The sequence below is a fragment of the Ranitomeya variabilis genome, chromosome 1, assembly GCF_051348905.1.
Source record: "Ranitomeya variabilis isolate aRanVar5 chromosome 1, aRanVar5.hap1, whole genome shotgun sequence".
In the NCBI taxonomy this organism is placed as follows: Eukaryota; Metazoa; Chordata; class Amphibia; order Anura; family Dendrobatidae; genus Ranitomeya; species Ranitomeya variabilis.
In genome coordinates this window covers 47,025,349-47,045,048 of record NC_135232.1, presented here as the reverse complement: position 1 = coordinate 47,045,048, position 19,700 = coordinate 47,025,349, and the positions used below count along the sequence as shown (strand labels likewise).

General features: G+C 45.8%; 1 protein-coding gene across 2 annotated transcripts in view; it reads left to right on the top strand.

Moving 5' to 3' along the window:
• The window catches only part of LOC143804742 (acyl-coenzyme A amino acid N-acyltransferase 1-like), a 509,727-nt gene that overhangs the window by 424,423 nt on the left and 65,604 nt on the right, over positions 1-19,700 (top strand). For both annotated transcript variants that reach the window (XM_077283144.1, XM_077283150.1), the window contains exon 2: positions 6,401-6,878. In XM_077283144.1, coding sequence (XP_077139259.1) covers positions 6,419-6,878 — 460 coding nt within the window. In that variant the 5' untranslated portion in view covers positions 6,401-6,418. The remainder of the gene's footprint in view (positions 1-6,400; positions 6,879-19,700) is intronic.

Here is a 19,700-nt window from a genome sequence, read left to right as displayed (position 1 = left end):
CCAGCAAATGCAGATGGAAGTAACACGAGCAGCAGATGAAGGAGGATTACTGAACACTGGTGTATGCAGCAGGAACTCAGAGCAGAGTGGCAGGATCTCCAACACAGGTTCACAGGAGCAGGTGCAGGTGCAAGGCCAGGGAGTAATCAGGAGCTGTATGCAAAGCAGAATAATCTAGCACAGACTGAAGGCTGGGGTGGAGTTTTATAGCAGGAAGACAAGTACACATGAGACCAAAGACGCCATGTTGGAAAAGGGCAGTAATGCACAAAAGGTAAAAAATGTTCAGAGTCCTGACAGGACCTTACCGAGTTGCTCAGCAGGGAGGGACTACAACACACAGGCGCTAGTAGGAAGGCTACTGATTTCCCCCTGGATAAGGGGACTCTGGATTTGCCTTCGGACTGGCTGGACTCTACGTACCCTGTGGTCTATACCCTGGACTGTGGATGCTGAAGTCTTCAGTAAAAGGTAAAGAGACTGCAACCTTGTGTCCTCGTTATTCCCTGCGCCTTACATCATCTACCATCACCATCTACCCTTCTGGGAAGCCCTGGGGACACACTTCACCTGTGGGAAGGTATACCATCTAGCTGCCATAACATCACCCCAGTGGACCCCTCACTGCAGCGTCGGTCACCCTGACCGAATACCACAGGTGGCGTCATGAACTTCCCCTTTAACCCCTTCACCCCCGGAGCTTTTTTCGTTTTCGTTTTTCGCTCCCCTCCTTCCCAGAGCCATAACTTTTTTATTTTTCCGTCAATATGGCCATGTGAGGGCTTATTTTTTGTGGGACAAGATGTACTTTTGAATGATACCATTGGTTTTACCATGCCATGTAACAGAAAACGGGAAAAAAATTCCAAGTGTGATGAAAAAAAAAAAATCTCACACTTGTTTTTTGTTTGGCTTTTTTGCTAGGTTCACCAAATGCTAAAGACACCTAACATGTCTAGGTATATTTTTTATCTAAGTGGTGAAAAAAAATTCCAAAGTTTGCTGCTAAAAAAAAAAAAAAATTGCGCGATTTTCCGATACACGTAGCGTCTTCAATTTTCATGATCTGGGGTCGGTTGAGGGCTTATTTTTTGCGTGCCGAGCTGACATTTTTAATGATAGCATTTTGGTGTAGATACATTCTTTTGATCGCCCGTTATTGCATTTTAATGCAATGTCGCGGCGACCAAAAAAACGTAATTTTGGCGTTTTGATTTTTTTTCTCGCTATGCCATTTAGCGGTCAGGTTAATCCTTTGTTTTTATTGATAGATCGGGCGATTCTGAACGCGGCAATACCAAATATGTGTAGGTTTAATTTTTTTTATTGTTTTATTTTGATTGGGGCGAAAGGGGGGTGATTTGAACTTTTATATTTTTTTAATTTTTTAAATATTTTTAAACACTTTTTTTTCTTAATTTTGGCATGCTTCAATAGCCTCCATAGGAGGCTAGAAGCATGCACTACACAATCGGCTCTGCTACATAGAGGTGAAATACAGATCACCTCTATGTAGCAGAAAGGCAGGTGTACTTTGAGCACCGACCACAGGGTGGCGCTCAAAGTAATCGGCCATTAACAACCATAGAGGTCTCAAGGAGATCTCTGGTTGTTATGGCAATGCACCGCTGACCCCCGATCATGTGACGGGGGTCAGCGGTGCGAGCACTTCCGGCCGCGCAGCCGGGAGCGCTAGTTAAATGCCGCTGTCAGCGCTTGACGGCAGCATTTAACTAGTTAATAGGCGCGGGCGGATCGCGATTCCGCTCGTGCTCATTGCGCGCACATGTCAGCTGTACAAAACAGCTGACATGTCACGGCTTTAAGGTGGGCTCACCACCGGAGCCCACCTTAAAGCAGGGGATCTGCCAGCTGACGTACTATTCCGTCAGCTGGCAGAAAGGGGTTAAAGACCTTTCCCAAAACCATAAAAACTCTATTCCTTTATTGGATGCCCCGCCAAGGGCCATGGACCGGGTCAGCCACCGTGACATCCCTGCCGAACCGAAGGACCCGGTGCCGATTACCCCATTGCCCTTAACGTGGGGGCGCTCCAAATTCTGGCGTCACGAACAGGATCTACTTAAGCCTGAAAATCAGGTAATGTGCGCCTAAGAACTGTGCCAGAACTGTATTTGAACTGTGATTTGCTTAAAGACTGTGTATTGCCTTTTGCTGCCAAAATTCCCACCAAAACTGCCACCATTACAGCGCCACGAGGAGCGCAGACGAAGAAGAAGGGCGTGGAGTTGTGGGCGTGAACGAACTGAGAAGCGCAAAAAATAATGGCTGCCCAGTCTAAATATCTCTGTACCTTGAGGATGTGTCCGTCAGCAGCCGAGATCCACCTCCTGATCGTCAATGGCGGGCGGAGACAGCAAAAACGAAACCGCCCCAGAAGGAGAGAGCGGGAAAAGGAGCGAGCCACCTGGAGAGACACCGCGGCCAGGCATCACCCGTTGGCCCTGACTTCCTGCCAGCCGGCATGGAAGAGCTCGATGACCAACCCCTGCGGGCGCAGCTAAGCACTGAGGCCGGGTGGAAGAAGACCTTCATCGGGAGTCTCACCAGACGTCTGTCGGCAGCCTCGTCTGGTCTGGAGCAAGAAAGAAATTCCAGCGCTCCGAAGCCAGAAAGCAAGGCCCTGCCGGAAAGCGAGATGCTGCAAACAAAGATGACAACACCGCAGCGCAAGGCCCTGCAACCAGTGTTCCAGACCCCAGCGGAGACGGAGCCGGCCAGTACCATAGGGACCACATCTGAAGCAGGTATGATGAACAACCCCGCTCCCGCAACTTCTCCTGCCACAGCTGCTGACTCCGTTCCAGTGACTGATCTTGCAGCAGCCACTACCTTTGCTGCAGCAAATGCCCATACTCGAGCTACGCAGACCTCCATCGCTGCATATGATATGACAATTCACGAACGACAGACCAATGGGGTTTATCTGGCACCGGGTGTGACCCTGGATCCTACCCTTCCCAGGCCAAGAAGGGTTATGTGCCAGGTAAAGCCCTTGCAGTTATTTAAATAAACCTCAAAACCACGGAATGTAAATAGTTAACTGTTTTTCTGTTGCTGCTTGAACCCGTCCAGGGTTAACTTTTAAAGGGATCCCCTGTTTAAAGGGATCCTATGTTTTTGCACAAGTTTTCTACTTTTACCAAAGAACTTTTGAATCATGGATGGTGAATGGTTCATAAACTGCTTGTAAATAGTTTGCACCTTCTTAAGGGTGCTCTCTACTGGTTTTACATAGGAGGCTTTTACAGAGACTGCCTCTTAACAGAAACTGCTGTTAAATTATGCTGTAAAAATAACTGCTTTGCCTTACAGACCTGAAGAAAAACCCGTTGGTGTGGCAGAATTCCGGGTCAGGATTACATGTCTTGTAGCCCACCCAAGACCAGCATTCGGGGGTTCGTAACGGGTCCCTCATATTCTATCACGTCATGTTGCCTTTAAGTGACCATGGATACAAATGATGTGATTATTTTGCACTACCTCAGAAAACACTTGGGTTTACCCTTAAAGGGGATGTTTACTTGTTGCACTTTGCCTAAGAAAAACAACGTTGCTTTAAGTAGTTAGATAGTAATAATGTTTATACATAGCTGATAGTATGTAGTTAAGAATAGGATGTTAGATGATGTACTTTAAATAAAATTGAGGCTAAGTAAAGTGAAAGAGGATACAGTGAGCCCGTAAGGGGGGGGGGGGTGATACCTGTTCTGCATTTCAATAGAGTGAACCTATAGGGGTTAGTGAGTCCTCTAGTGAGCCTGAGGAAGCTAGTTAAAAAACTTTGCACTTAGGGAAAAATAACTGTTTTATGCTTGAATAAAGAAAATGTTAATTTATTATTTTGAAATTGCACTTAGTAATTAATAGATAGTATACCTGTATGGGTAATAGAATTTCATAGTTAGTAAGTGTATCTGTTATTGGTCTTCTACAGATGTAAGCTGACAATGTAAATATGTTTTTGTTTTGCAACGTTCAAGTGTTCTCACCTCCCATAAAGGGAGGCATTGTTATATTCATTTGTTTTATTGCATTCCAAAAATTTTGTACGTCCTTTTGCTAACATGTTTTGTTGTTTTCTTTTCCCAGTCCGGGAGTAATGGATTTAACGGGGGGGGGGGGGGGGGGGGGGTAGTCCAGCGCCCCAGAGTACCGGTCGCTGCAGTAATGTCATTCTTACACCAGGGGGAGTGATATTACGTCTGATGGCAATAAAGGAGATCTTCCTACCAGGTATCACAAACTATACACTACACTTCACACTCCAGACCACCAGGGGGAGCCTTGCTCCTATCTACTAGGGCACTCTTCACAGAAGGGTAAAACTGGTGGGCTGGATAGAAAGTTAGGGAGATGCTGGCTGGGCTTTGCCCAGGCAACACCTGTCAGGCAGACAAGGGGAAAGGAGGAACATCTGAGCTGCAGACACAGGGTCCCTGTCAGGGGTGGGATCCTGACAGAGGCCTAGCGAGACAGAAAGCTACGGAGCTGCGCCCGCCCCACGTGCGGCAGCATCCTAAGAAAGGACAGGAAGAGAATTGTATTGTAGAGAGTGAGAAACGAAGTCACAGCACAAGGAGAAAACACCGGGAGGAGTTCTGCCCTGAAATAGGCTGCCTCCTTCTGAGGCGTGTAGCCGGTGGCCGGAACACCGAGGGAGTAATTGATTCTACGCATTACTTCAGAGACCGGCAGGATAGTCAATTCCAAGTTGGCTGCCCGACCTTATACCTAAGAAGACACAGTGTTAAATTGTGGGGGTCGGGGCATCTCTAGTGTACCTATAAACAAGCCTCAGGCCATCAGTCATATGGGTTTGTCCTATCCATACCATCTGGGGGACATAGAGGAAGAAATAACATCTAGAACATCTACAAGAGTTGTGAGGACCTTACCGAGTTGCTCAGCAGGGAGGGACTACAACACACAGGCACTAGTAGGAAGGCTACTGATTTCCCCCTGGATAAGGGGACTCTGGATTTGCCTTCGGACCGGCTGGACTCTACGTACCCTGTGGTCTGTACCCTGGACTGTAAATGCTGAAGTCTTCAGTAAAAGGTAAAGAGACTGCAACCTTGTGTCCTCGTTATTCCCTGCACCTTACATTGTCCACCATCTACCCTTCTGGGAAGCCCTGGGAACACACTTCACGTGTGGGAAGGTATACCTTCTAGCTGCCATAACATCACCCCAGCGGACCCCTCACCGCAGCGTCGGTCACCCTGACTGAATACCACAGGTGGCGTCACGAACTTCCCCTTTAAAGACCTTTCCCAAAACCATAAAAACTCTATTCCTTTATTGGACGCCCCTCCAAGGGCCATGGACCGGGTCAGCCACTGTGACATCCCTGCTGAACCGAAGGACCCGGTGCTGAGTACCCCATTGCCCTTAACGTGGGGGTGCTCCAATAATATTGATATCCATTATAATTGGTGGCCTAGGATGCTATAGCATTCTTTAGAGTACAGAATGTTAGAGCTTAATGGGATATAGTTTAGGGTGGTGAATGGGTTAGTGTTGTGCTTCTCCTTGCCCTGCTTCATTTAAAGTTGCCTGTCTGCAACCACCACAAGGGGGAGCTATCATAAATGATGTATAGATATAGAAAAGGACTGGCTAAGGTATTAAAATGAGCAGCTAGTCGGCCTCTTTCACATATAACACTGATCACATACTGACACAAAAAGCTATTTTTTTGTGCATGAAGTAGAGCTACTGGGACCCAGGACAGATGACAATATCTACAGATCAGATCACCCACATTGGAGGCCAACTCTAATCCAACAGCCAGCTTTGATACAGTCATACAACCCCTTGAAAAGATGCTTTTTCTGGCTGCTGTAGAAGCACATGGCATCATTGCCATGTAATGTGACGTGTTGTGGGTTGATAACAGGGGTGCTATGTTGTTAAGGCTCCTTTTATGTATGTATAGTATGGAAGGTTGTGCAGTTTCTGGGACATCTAATGTTGCTGTCACCCTGTGGTTCAGGCTAAATTTTAGAGGACTTGTGGACATCGTGCAGGCTTCCCGTGAACACTTTATTTTGACAACAATTTTTTATTCCATGTCAACAACCCTTTTTATTGTTTTTCTCATAAATTGCGCACAAAGAAACCCTCCCCCTAAGTTTCTTGTTGCTTTACACACCCTAATAAACATAATACATTTTGCGCCAGTGAAAAGATTGAATGTCCATCCGTACTTCTATTAGGGAAAAACGCCACTAGTGTTTTCTTGCTCCTCATCAGTACAAAGTAGGATTCAGGATACAGTATGAAGTGTTGCATGTTAATACTCAATGAGAATAAATTCTTGTCTTGAAGCCTGTAATTTTAATTTTGTCTTCTTGATACTTGTCTCCCATTTAAGACTCCTTGATCTTCAGATATGGTTGGCTTAAAAGTTTCTCCTGAGATCTCATTGATGGATGAACCAGTCAAGATCCAAGCTTGGGGCCTTCCTCCCGACCAGGTAATCACTCTAGCAGCATGGCTGAAGGATGAGAAAGGGCAAATATTTCACTCCAGGGCTTTCTACAAGACTGACATGGAAGGGAAGGTGGATTTGGAGAAAACTCCAGCCACTGGTGGAGACTTCCATGGAGTGTGTCCTATGGGCTTATTCTGGGCTCTTAAACCAAAAATCCCATTTAAAAAACTGAATAAACGTGATGTTGTGGGAAGTCCTTTCTTGGTTCATATCGAGCTATATTCCTCGTTGGAGTTGAATGTTTCTGAACATTTTCCTGCTGCCACCAAGGTCATTGAAAGATGGTACGCTGCTCCCGGAGTCCAGAGAATATCAATAAGAGAAGGACGGATACGAGGAGCACTTTTTCTGCCACCTGGTAGGTAATAATGTGCAAATACACATACCAGTCAGTATATAAATAATTCATAGAAAGGAGATGCATGGTTACTATATGTACTACTAGTAACCAGTGTACAATATAACATGCACAATATAAGACTTATTTAAGAGGGATGGATCACTGAATTGCCAGCGTGAGACAATACATTTGTCCGGGGCTTACAGCAACACAACTGGGCCACGTACAGGAATAAATTACATATCTTGAAAGGGCTGCCCAAGCCCTATTTTCAGATACAATTAGAATACTACATACAAATGACCTGATAGATTCCATTTAAGTGAAAACGGCTGGCTTAAGTTCGCCAGGAAAAAAGTCGTACACCAGTTCTCGAGATTGCTTGGGGACACAGACACTGTACCCCTGTCGAACGTATACACTGGTGGCATAGCCTCTTGATATGTAGATACTTTAAAACATGGGAAACATCATTTAAATGAATGAGGATGATGCTGTGACTTTTCAAGCCAAGAAGTTCCACAAAGACCTGTAGTGCCCATCTCTAACAACTTCACCTCCTGGTTAAAAGGTCACAAGCTTCTCACGTCTACACCTCCATGCATTACCTTCTACACTAAAAGTGCTGGTCTGCCCAATCTTCTCTCAAGCTTCACCCCTCCCTTCTATCTCTTCTGACATGTTTTCTGTTAAATGAAGGGTCCCAGCAGGGAGTATCTCTATACAGTATGGAAGTAGCAGCATTTCCAACTCCCTTATCCCACTGTGTAGTGAGAGTGATCACCTGTAAATCCTGCTAGCATATTAAGCACACCACTGCCTGTCGCCTCTGTGTAAGGCTAGTTTCACATTTGCGGTAGAATCCTCAGCGTTTAATCCGCAACCGCACATGCAGGAAAAACCGCTTTGAAACATGTGCAAACGCAGCGTTTATTAGACGTTAACGCATGTGTTTAAAAAATGCGGTGTTTTCATGCTTTTCCATGCGTTTTGCATGCGTTTCTGTTTTCTTTACGTATGGTGAAAAATTTAACAGGAACTAAATCTAGATAAACAGACACCACCAATGGGACTACAGTGGGCGTGTATTATGGGATATCTGTATATAGACCCTTGGACTGCTGAAATCTTCACAGTTTGCTACTTTATCCTGTGTCATGATGGATCTTCGCATGGAGAGCTTTTATTTCAACCTGGATTTAAGCATCAAGCAGTTTCTTGCCCGTGCATTTGCATGGGAGCAACAAAGAAATAGAGACACGGCAACGACGTTTTTGGAGACATGCCATTATGGAACTCCGGGAGAGCCGTGGAGCCTATCACACGCTATATGGCAAGCTTAATGTCAACCCAGACAAATTCCCGGAATATACCAGGATGTCTCAAGACTCTTTCCGGGAATTGCTTGGTCGTGTCCAAGGAGCCATCCGGAGACAGAACACCCAGCTCAGTAGAGCGATTCCAGCAGAGGAATGTCTGCTGATTACATTAAGGTACGTAATAATTCTAAAGAAATGCCAGTCATAATTATTATTGGTCTGTCATGTATTATTTGTATTTTCCTTTATGTCTTTAGCTAAACACCACCATAAATGGAATTCATTGTAATTTTTTTTTTTTTTTTAATTTCAGATTTCTGCCAACCTGAGAGAACGTATCATCTCTCCACTTTCAGTACCGGCTTGGAATTTCCACCCTGCCTGGAATAGTTACGGACACCTGCCGGGCTTTGTGGAATGTTCTACGGGATGAGTTTATACCCGTACCCATGGAGGACATGTGGATTGAAATTGCAGAAAAATTCTGGAGTGTGTGTGATTTCCCCAACTGTTTGGGAGCTGTGGATGGAAAGCACATACGCATTATCAAACCCGCCAGAACTGGGTCGGAGTACTTCAACTGAAAAAAATATTTTTCAGTTGTGCTCATGGCAATAGCAGATGTGGACTGTCGCTTCATCGCCGTGGACATTGGAGCTTTTGGCCGTGGCAATGACTCACAGACTTTCAAGAACTCAGATATGGGCCGACGTGTGTATGGAATAAATTTTAATTTTCCACTGCCACGACCTCTCCCCAACACTCAAGGCCCACCGATGCCATTTGTTATGGTTGGGGATGAGGCCTTCCAGATGTGTGAAAACCTACTGAAGCCATATTCCAGACTGATCAGGGCCCGAAGAACAGTAGAGTGCACCTTTGGGATTCTAGTCTCAAAATGGCGCATCCTTGCGACAGCCATTAATCTAAAAATGAAGACAGTTGATGAGGTGGTCAAAGCCTGTGTGGTTCTCCACAATTACATAATAGCTAAGGAGCGACCCAACATTGAACTGGACGAACCAGTTGCAAACCCATTGCCAGATTACCAGCATCACCCGCTACGGTCAACTGTTGAAGTTGGCCACATGCGGAACCAGTTTGCTGCCTCTTTTGATTCTGATATTGGACGTGTGGCATGGCAAGACAATATTGTGTAAAATTTCCTGTTGGGTTTGGCCCTTTACCAGTTATGTTTTAAATGTTAATAATATTTTTTGTTAATAAAATTCGTGTTTTGATATCTTGACCGAGTCTCCTATGTATTTCCTCTAAAAACCACTTATGTTATTAGTGGAAAGGTAGTTGACGTCATTATGTCCTGATTCTGTTCTGCAGTATCTATTGGACGCAGACTGAAGATATGATGGAGGTATAATACAAAGCAGATCTACACTCATCAAGTCAGGTGTCATAAATAATGAATTCATGATGCACATATAACAGCCGCATGAATTCACTATTTCTGACACCTGTCCAGGTGAGTATAGATATGCCTTGTATGACCTCCATTGTCTCTTCGGTTTGTGTGAAATAGATTACGTACACTGAAGAAAAATTGGAGGTTATACAAGGCAGTTCTCTACTCACCAGGTCAGGTGTGATATATAATGAGTTCATGACGCAGAGTTTTGTGCATCATGAACTCACTATTTATGACACATGACCTGCTGAGTACAGTTCTGCTTTGTATTACCGCCATTTTCTCTTCAGTCTGTGACACAGAATTAATCAGACTGAAGAGATTATGGAGAAAATACAAGTTATATTTATTTTTTGCCACCTCATAGCTGTATACCAAACACACAAAGCTGCAGTCTTGTACTTAATAACTACTGGAGCTATGATTTGGCAAAAAAATATATTGTGCAGCGCAGTGTTTTATTAGGCGCACGGTGTGTTGTCGGCTGCAAAATACACAAATAAGTAAATATTATTGGGGACAAAAAACATTATTATTTATTTTTAAACAAACAAAAAAAAAATTAACTGCGCCTGCTTGGGGTAGGGTGACAGAACTGGGGGGGTGTAGCTGTGAGGCCTGGCTAAGTGTGGATGACGCAGGGGTGGCAGGAGAAGGGGCAATCAACACAGTGGGATCTGGGAGTTCGAGGATGGGGCTTGACGCATGACAGGGCTGAGACACACTGGAAGGGTGAGACAAACCTGACACTACAGACACATTGGGAGGTGAGGGGGGAGGAATAGTGATAGTCCGCTGCTTTTTATTTTTTTCCCTTTTTGGGATCTAGATAGTCTGGGGAACCTCGGTGGGCTCATTTGTTGCTGCTTGGTCATGGTGGGTGACCTGTCAGGGTCCGGCTGCTGCAGCCGCATTGTGCTCTTAGAGCTTACAGCCATGCCAAGTCCTGCTGCATCATGGTGGTGGTAGAGCGGAAGACCATGCCAGAGTCCTGCTGCATCATGGTGGTGGTGGAGCGGAAGGCCATGCCAGGCTCCTGCTGCATCATGGTGGAGTGGAAGGCCATGCCAGGGTCCTGCTGCATCGTGGTGGTAGAGCGGTCTTCCATGCCAGGGTCCTGCTGCTGCATGGTGGAGTGGAAGGTCATGCCAGGGTCCTGCTGCTGCATGGTGGAGCGGAAGGCCATGCCAGGGTCCTGCTGCATCTTGATGGTGGAGCGGAAGGCCATGCCAGGGTCCTGCTGCTGTATGGTGGTGGCAGTGGAGAAGGTCCAAGCAGGAGCAGCAGTTGTCATGGTGGTGTCGGTGGGCTGTCCAACAGCATTTCGTCATGGTGGTGGTGCTGTAGTGGTGTCCGGCAGTGCTTGGAATGGAGGTGTCCATGCAGTGGTATGCAGCAGAACTCGGCATTAAGGTCAAGCGTGACACTGTTGGCACAGGTGGATATGCCGCCAATGTCTGCTGAAAATACCAACTCTGCTGCATAGCCTGCACGTAAGCAGCATTGCAGGCCTGCATGACACTAAACCTGGAGATCAGTAGTAAGGTGTTCCAACATGCCCTGTTCAATTTGATTGAAAAAATGATGTGCTGGCCTCTGAAGGTCGGATTTCACTTGGTCAAGGCTTTTGGTGACCTCCTGGATACGTGTATTCATATCGTTTATGGCACTATCCATACATAGTTATTAAGGTTGAAGGAAGACTTTAAGTCCATCTTGTTCAACCTATAGCCTAACCTAACATGCCCTAACATGTTGATCCAGAGGAAGGCAAAAAAAAACATGTGGCAAAGAGTAAGCTCCACATTGGGGAAAAAAATTCCTTCCCAACTCCACATACGGCAATCAGACTTGTTCCCTGGATAAACGCCCTATCAAGGAATCTAGTGTATATACCCTGTAACATTATACTTTTCCAGAAAGGCATCCAGTCCCCTCTTAAATTTAAGTAATGAATCACTCATTACAACCTCATACGGCAGAGAGTTCCATAGTCTCATCCCAATAGTAAAAGAAATATCACATCCGCACCACCGTAATTAGTTAGACCCTTATGCCTCTAACTTCCATTTCGCAATAATACCATATATTGCCTTTTCGTCAAAAAAATGGAGGTTCCACCTGGGTGCTGCTTTTGAAACAGTTCATATGAAAAACCAAAAGTAGAAAAAAGTAAAAGCGCACTCACCTGTGATGAACCATGCAATTTATTCAGACATAATTACTTAGGTTAGGACCTGTTGAAGTGCTCTAAGCACGAAACAGCCGTCGTCCGTGTGTGTTCACTAACCTCCCTGCAGCTCATAATTATGTCTGAATAAATTGCATGGTTCATCACCGGTGAGTGCGCGTTTACTTTTTTCTACGTTTGGAGTTCCATAGTCTCACTGCTCTTACAGTAAAGAATCTGCGTCTGTTATTATGCTTTAACCTTCTTTCCTCCAGATGTAGAGGATGCCCCCTTGTCCCTGTCTCAGGTCTATGATTAAAAAGATCATCCGAAAGGTCTTTGTACTGTCCCCTCATATATTTATACATTAAAATAAGATCTGTTATGACCCCAATGGCGAGGGTCTCAGAGGAACAAGTAAGTCTGCGACGTACAAAAATCCAGCTCATAGGGCAGTGGTAACTGGGTTGACCATATATCTACTCCTAACGCCAACACTAGAAGTAGCCGGGGAACATGCCTACGTTGGTCGCTAGATGTCTCGCGCCAGCCGGAGGACTAACTACCCCTAGAAGAGGAAAACAAAGACCTCTCTTGCCTCCAGAGAATAGACCCCAAAAGTAGGATACAAGCCCCCCACAAATAATAACGGTGAGGTAAGAGGAAATGACAAACACAGAGATGAACTAGGTTTAGCAAAGAGAGGCCCACTTACTAATAGCAGAATGTAGTAAGATAACTTATATGGTCAACAAAAACCCTAACAAAAATCCACACTGGAGATTCAAGAACCCCCGAACCGTCTAACGGCCCGGGGGGAGAACTCCAGCCTCCCTAGAGCTTCCAGCAAGGTTAGGATACAGATTATGTACAAGCTGGACAAAAATGCAAACAAAAACAAATAGCAAAAAGCAAGAAAGCAGACTTAGCTTAATTTAGCAGGAACCAGGATCAGTAGACAAGAGCACAACAGATTAGCTCTGATATCAACGTTGCCAGGCATTGAACTGAAGGTCCAGGGAGCTTATATAGCAACACCCCTGACCTAACGACCCAGGTGAGCATACAAGGGATGGCAGACATTCCCAGAGTCAAATCACTAGTAACCACTAGAGGGAGCCAAAAAGATAAATTCACAACAGTACCCCCCCCTTAGTGAGGGGTCACCGAACCCTCACCAAGACCACCAGGGCGATCAGGATGAGCGGTGTGAAAGGCACGAACCAAATCGGCCGCATGCACATCAGAGGCGACCACCCAGGAATTATCCTCCTGACCATAGCCCTTCCACTTGACCAGGTACTGAAGCCTCCGCCTGGAGAGACGAGAATATAAGATCTTCTCCACCACGTACTCCAACTCGCCCTCAACCAACACCGGAGCAGGAGGCTCAGCAGAAGGAACCACAGGCACAACGTACCGCCGCAACAAGGACCTATGAAATACGTTGTGGATGGCAAACGACACCGGAAGATCCAGGCAAAAGGATACAGGATTAATGATTTCCAATATCTTGTAAGGACCAATGAAGCGAGGCTTAAATTTGGGAGAGGAGACCTTCATAGGAACAAATCGAGAAGACAGCCATACCAAATCCCCAACGCGAAGTCGGGGACCCACACCGCGGCGGCGGTTGGCAAAACGCTGAGCCTTCTCCTGTGACAACTTCAAGTTGTCCACCACATGACTCCAGATCCGCTGCAACCTATCCACCACGGAATCCACCCCAGGACAGTCAGAAGGCTCCACATGTCCCGAGGAAAAACGAGGATGGAAACCAGAGTTGCAGAAAAATGGCGAAACCAAGGTGGCGGAACTAGCCCGATTATTAAGGGCAAATTCAGCCAACGGCAAGAAGGTCACCCAATCATCCTGATCAGAAGAGACAAAACACCTCAAATAAGCCTCCAGAGTCTGATTAGTTCGCTCCGTTTGTCCGTTAGTCTGGGGATGGAAAGCGGATGAAAACGACAACTCAATGCCCATCCTACCACAAAAGGATCGCCAGAACCTGGAAACAAACTGGGATCCTCTGTCCGACACAATATTCTCAGGAATGCCGTGCAAACGAACCACGTTCTGGAAGAACACAGGAACCAGATCAGAAGAGGAGGGCAGCTTAGGCAAAGGAACCAAATGGACCATCTTGGAGAAACGATCACATATCACCCAGATGACAGACATGCCCTGAGACACCGGAAGATCAGAAATGAAATCCATAGAGATGTGTGTCCAAGGTCTCTTCGGGACAGGCAAGGGCAAGAGCAACCCGCTGGCACGAGAGCAGCAAGGCTTAGCTCGAGCACAAGTACCACAGGACTGCACAAATGACCGCACATCCCTTGACAAGGAAGGCCACCAAAAGGACCTGGCCACCAGATCTCTGGTGCCAAAAATTCCCGGGTGCCCTGCCAACACCGAGGAATGAACCTCGGAAATGACTCTGCTGGTCCATCTAGCAGGCACAAACAATCTGTCAGGTGGACAAGAGTCAGGCCTACCAGCCTGAAATCTCTGTAACACACGTCGCAGATCTGGAGAAATAGCAGACACGATAACTCCTTCCTTAAGAATACCCACAGGTTCAGCGACTCCAGGAGCATCAGGCACAAAGCTCCTAGACAGAGCATCGGCCTTCACATTCTTAGAACCTGGTAAATACGAGACCACAAAGTCAAAACGGGAGAAAAACAATGACCAGCGGGCCTGTCTAGGATTCAGGCGTTTAGCAGACTCGAGATACATCAGATTTTTGTGATCAGTCAAGACCACCACACGATGCTTAGCACCCTCGAGCCAATGACGCCACTCCTCAAATGCCCACTTCATGGCCAACAACTCCCGATTGCCCACATCATAATTTCGCTCTGCCGGCGAAAACTTCCTAGAGAAAAAGGCACAAGGTCTCATAGTAGAGCAACCAGGGCCTCTCTGCGACAAAACGGCCCCTGCCCCAATCTCCGAAGCATCCACCTCAACCTGAAAGGGAAGTGAGACGTCAGGCTGGCACAAAACAGGCGCCGAAGTAAACCGGCGTTTCAACTCCTGGAAAGTCTCCACGGCAGCAGGAGCCCAGTTAGCTACATCAGAGCCTTTCTTGGTCATATCCGTCAGCGGTTTAACAACGCTAGAGAAATTTGCGATAAAACGACGGTAGAAGTTAGCAAAACCCAAGAACTTCTGAAGACTCTTAACTGATGAGGGTTGAGTCCAATCATGAATAGCTCGGACCTTGACTGGATCCATCTCCACAGCAGAAGGGGAAAAAATGAACCCCAAAAAGGGAACCTTCTGTACACCAAAGAGACACTTTGAGCCTTTTACAAACAAAGAATTTTCACGCAGAATCTCAAAAACCATCCTGACCTGCTCCACATGCGAGTCCCAATCATCAGAAAAAAACAGAATATCATCCAGGTAAACAATCAAAAATTTATCCAGATACTTCCGGAAAATGTCATGCATGAAGGACTGAAAAACTGAAGGTGCATTAGAGAGCCCAAATGGCATCACCAAGTACTCAAAATGACCTTCGGGCGTATTGAATGCGGTTTTCCATTCATCGCCCTGCCTAATGCGCACAAGGTTGTACGCACCACAAAGGTCTATCTTGGTGAACCACTTGGCACCTTTAATCCGGGCAAACAAATCTGACAACAGCGGCAAAGGATACTGACATTTGACAGTGATCTTATTTAAAAGCCGATAGTCAATACAAGGCCTCAAAGATCCGTCCTTTTTGGCCACAAAAAAGAATCCCGCACCAAGAGGGGAAGAAGGAGGACGGATATGCCCCTTCTCAAGAGACTCCTTGATATATGAATGCATCGCTGTATGTTCAGGTACCGACAGATTAAACAGTCTCCCCTTAGGAAACTTACTGCCAGGAATCAAATCTATTGCACAGTCACATTCCCTATGAGGAGGCAGTGCACTGGACTTAGACTCGCTGAAGACATCCTGATAATCAGACAAATACGCCGGAACTTCCGAAGGCGTAGAAGAAGCAATAGACAAGGGCAGGGAATCTCCATGAATTCCATGGCAGCCCCAACTTGACACTGACATAGCCTTCCAGTCCAAGACTGGATTATGGGTCTGTAACCATGGCAAACCCAAAACAACCAAATCATGCATTTTATGCAGAACAAGAAAACGTATTACCTCCCGATGTTCGGGAGTCATGCACATGGTAACCTGTGTCCAAAACTGCGGTTTATTTTTTGCCAATGGCGTAGAATCAATACCCCTAAGAGGGATAGGATTTTCCAATGGCTCAAGAACAAATCCGCAGCGCTTGGCAAATGACAGATCCATAAGGCTCAGGGCAGCACCTGAGTCCACAAACGCCATGACAGGATACGATGACAGTGAGCAAATCAAAGTTACAGATAGAATAAATTTAGGTTGCAAATTACCAATGGCGACCGGACTAACAACCTTAGTAAGACGTTTAGAGCATGCTGAGATAACATGTGTAGAATCACCACAGTAGTAACACAAGCCATTCTGGCGTCTATGAATTTTCCGCTCATTTCTAGTCAGGATTCTATCACATTGCATTAAATCAGGTGCCTGTTCAGACAACACCATGAGGGAATTTGCGGTTTTGCGCTCCCGCAACCGCCGGTCGATTTGAATAGCCAGGGCCATAGAATCATTCAGACCTGTGGGAATGGGAAAACCCACCATCACATTCTTAATGGCTTCAGAAAGGCCATTTCTAAAATTTGCAGCCAATGCACACTCGTTCCACTGGGTCAGCACGGACCATTTCTGAAATTTTTGGCAATACACTTCAGCCTCGTCCTGGCCCTGAGACATCGCCAGCAAGGCTTTTTCTGCCTGAATCTCAAGATTGTGTTCCTCATAAAGCAAACCGAGCGCCAGAAAAAACGCATCAATGTCAGCCAATGCCGGATCTCCTGGCGCCAGCGAGAAGGCCCAATCATGAGGGTCGCCCCGTAAAAAAGAAATAACAATTTTTACTTGCTGAGCGGAGTCTCCAGATGAACAGGGTCTCAGGGACAAAAACAATTTACAATTATTCCTGAAATTTCTAAATTTAAATCGGTCTCCGGAAAACGGTTCAGGAATCGGTATCTTAGGTTCTGACATAGGATTTCTGATAACATAATCTTGTATGCCCTGCACACGAGCAGCAAGCTGGTCCACACTTGTAGTCAAGGTCTGGACATTCATGTCTGCAGCAAACACAAGCCACTCAGAGGTAAAGGGGAAAAGAAAAAAAAATGAGAGAGAGAGAAAAAAAAACCTCAGAACTTTCTTTCTTATAATCCCGCTTCTGCAATGCATTTAACATTTAATACTGGCCTGGCAAACTGTTATGACCCCAATGGCGAGGGTCTCAGAGGAACAAGTAAGTCTGCGACGTACAAAAATCCAGCTCATAGGGCAGTGGTAACTGGGTTGACCATATATCTACTCCTAACGCCAACACTAGAAGTAGCCGGGGAACATGCCTACGTTGGTCGCTAGATGTCTCGCGCCAGCCGGAGGACTAACTACCCCTAGAAGAGGAAAACAAAGACCTCTCTTGCCTCCAGAGAATAGACCCCAAAAGTAGGATACAAGCCCCCCACAAATAATAACGGTGAGGTAAGAGGAAATGACAAACACAGAGATGAACTAGGTTTAGCAAAGAGAGGCCCACTTACTAATAGCAGAATGTAGTAAGATAACTTATATGGTCAACAAAAACCCTAACAAAAATCCACACTGGAGATTCAAGAACCCCCGAACCGTCTAACGGCCCGGGGGGAGAACTCCAGCCTCCCTAGAGCTTCCAGCAAGGTTAGGATACAGATTATGTACAAGCTGGACAAAAATGCAAACAAAAACAAATAGCAAAAAGCAAGAAAGCAGACTTAGCTTAATTTAGCAGGAACCAGGATCAGTAGACAAGAGCACAACAGATTAGCTCTGATATCAACGTTGCCAGGCATTGAACTGAAGGTCCAGGGAGCTTATATAGCAACACCCCTGACCTAACGACCCAGGTGAGCATACAAGGGATGGCAGACATTCCCAGAGTCAAATCACTAGTAACCACTAGAGGGAGCCAAAAAGATAAATTCACAACAAAGATCACCCCTTAGTCTTCGTTTTTCCAAACTAAATAGCCCCAAGTGTAATAACCTATCTTGGTATTGCAGACCCCCCAGTCCTCTAATAACCTTGGTCACTCTTCTCTGCACACGCTCTAGTTCAGCTATGTCTTTCTTATACACCGAAGACCAGAACTGTACACAGTATTCTAAGTGTGGTCGAACTAGTGACTTGTATAGAGGTAAAATTATGTTCTCCTCATGAGCATCTATGCCTCTTTTAATACATCCCATTATTTTATTTGCCTTTGTAGCAGCTGCCTGACACTGGCCACTGAATATGAGTTTGTCATCCACCCATACACCCAGGTCTTTTTCATTGACGGTTTTGCCCAGAGTTTTAGAATTAAGCATATAGTTATACATCTTATTCCTTCTACCCAGGTGCATTTATCCCCATTAAAGCTCATTTGCCATTTATCAGCCAAAGCTTCTAGTTTACATAAATCATCCTGTAATATAAAATTGCCCTCCCTTGTATTGATTACCCTGCAGAGTTTAGTGTTATCTGCAAATATTGAAATTCTACTCTGAATGCCCCCTACAAGGTCATTAATAAATATGTTAAAAAGAAGAGGGCCCAATACTGACCCCTGTGGTACTCCACTGCTAACCGCGACCCAGTCTGAGTGTGCTCCATTAATAACCACCCTTTGTTTCCTATCCCTGAGCCAGCTCTCAACCCACTTACACATATTTTCCCCTATCCCCATTATTCTCATTTTATGTATCAACTTTTTGTGTGGCACCATATCAAAAGTTTTTGAAAAGTCCATATACACTACATCCACTGGGTTCCCTTGGTCCAGTCCGGAACTTACCTCTTCATAGAAGCTGATCAAATTAGTCTGACATGAGCGGTCCCTAGTAAACCCGTGCTGATACTGGGTCATGAGGTTATTCCTCTTCAGATACTCCAGTATAACATCCCTTAGAATGCCCTCCAGGATTTTACCCCCAGTAGAGGTTAAGCTTACTGGCCTATAATTTCCGAGTTCAGTTTTTGTCCCTTTTTTGAATATTGGCACCACATTTTATTATTATTATTATTATTTATTGTTATAGCGCCATTTATTCCATGGCGCTTTACAAGTGAGGAGGGGTATACATAATAAAAACAAGTACAATAATCTTGAACAATACAAGTCATAACTGGTACAGGAGGAGTGAGGACCCTGCCCGCGAGGGCTCACAATCTACAAGGGATGGGTGAGAATACAGTAGGTGAGGATAGAGCTGATCGTGCAGCGGTTGGTTGATCGGTGGTTACTGCAGGTTGTAGGCTTGTCGGAAGAGGTGGGTCTTCAGATTCTTTTTGAAGGTTTCGATGGTGGGCGAGAGTCTGATGTGTTGTGGTAGAGGGTTCCAGAGTAGGGGTGATACGCGAGAGAAATCTTGTATACGATTGTGGGAAGAGGAGATAAGAGGGGAGTAGAGAAGGAGATCTTGTGAGGATCGGAGGTTGCGTGTAGGAAAGTACCGGGAGATGAGGTCACAGATGTAAGGAGGAGACAGGTTGTGGATGGCTTTGTACGTCATGGTTAGGGTTTTGTACTGGAGTCTCTGGGCAATGGGGAGCCAGTGAAGGGATTGACAGAGGGGAGAGGCCGGAGAATAGCGGGGGGACAGGTGGATTAGTCGGGCAGCAGAGTTTAGAATAGATTGGAGGGGTGCGAGAGTGTTTGAGGGGAGGCCACAGAGCAGGAGGTTGCAGTAGTCAAGACGAGAGATGATGAGGGCATGGACTAGGGTTTTTGCAGATTCTTGGTTGAGGAATGAACGGATTCGTGCAATATTTTT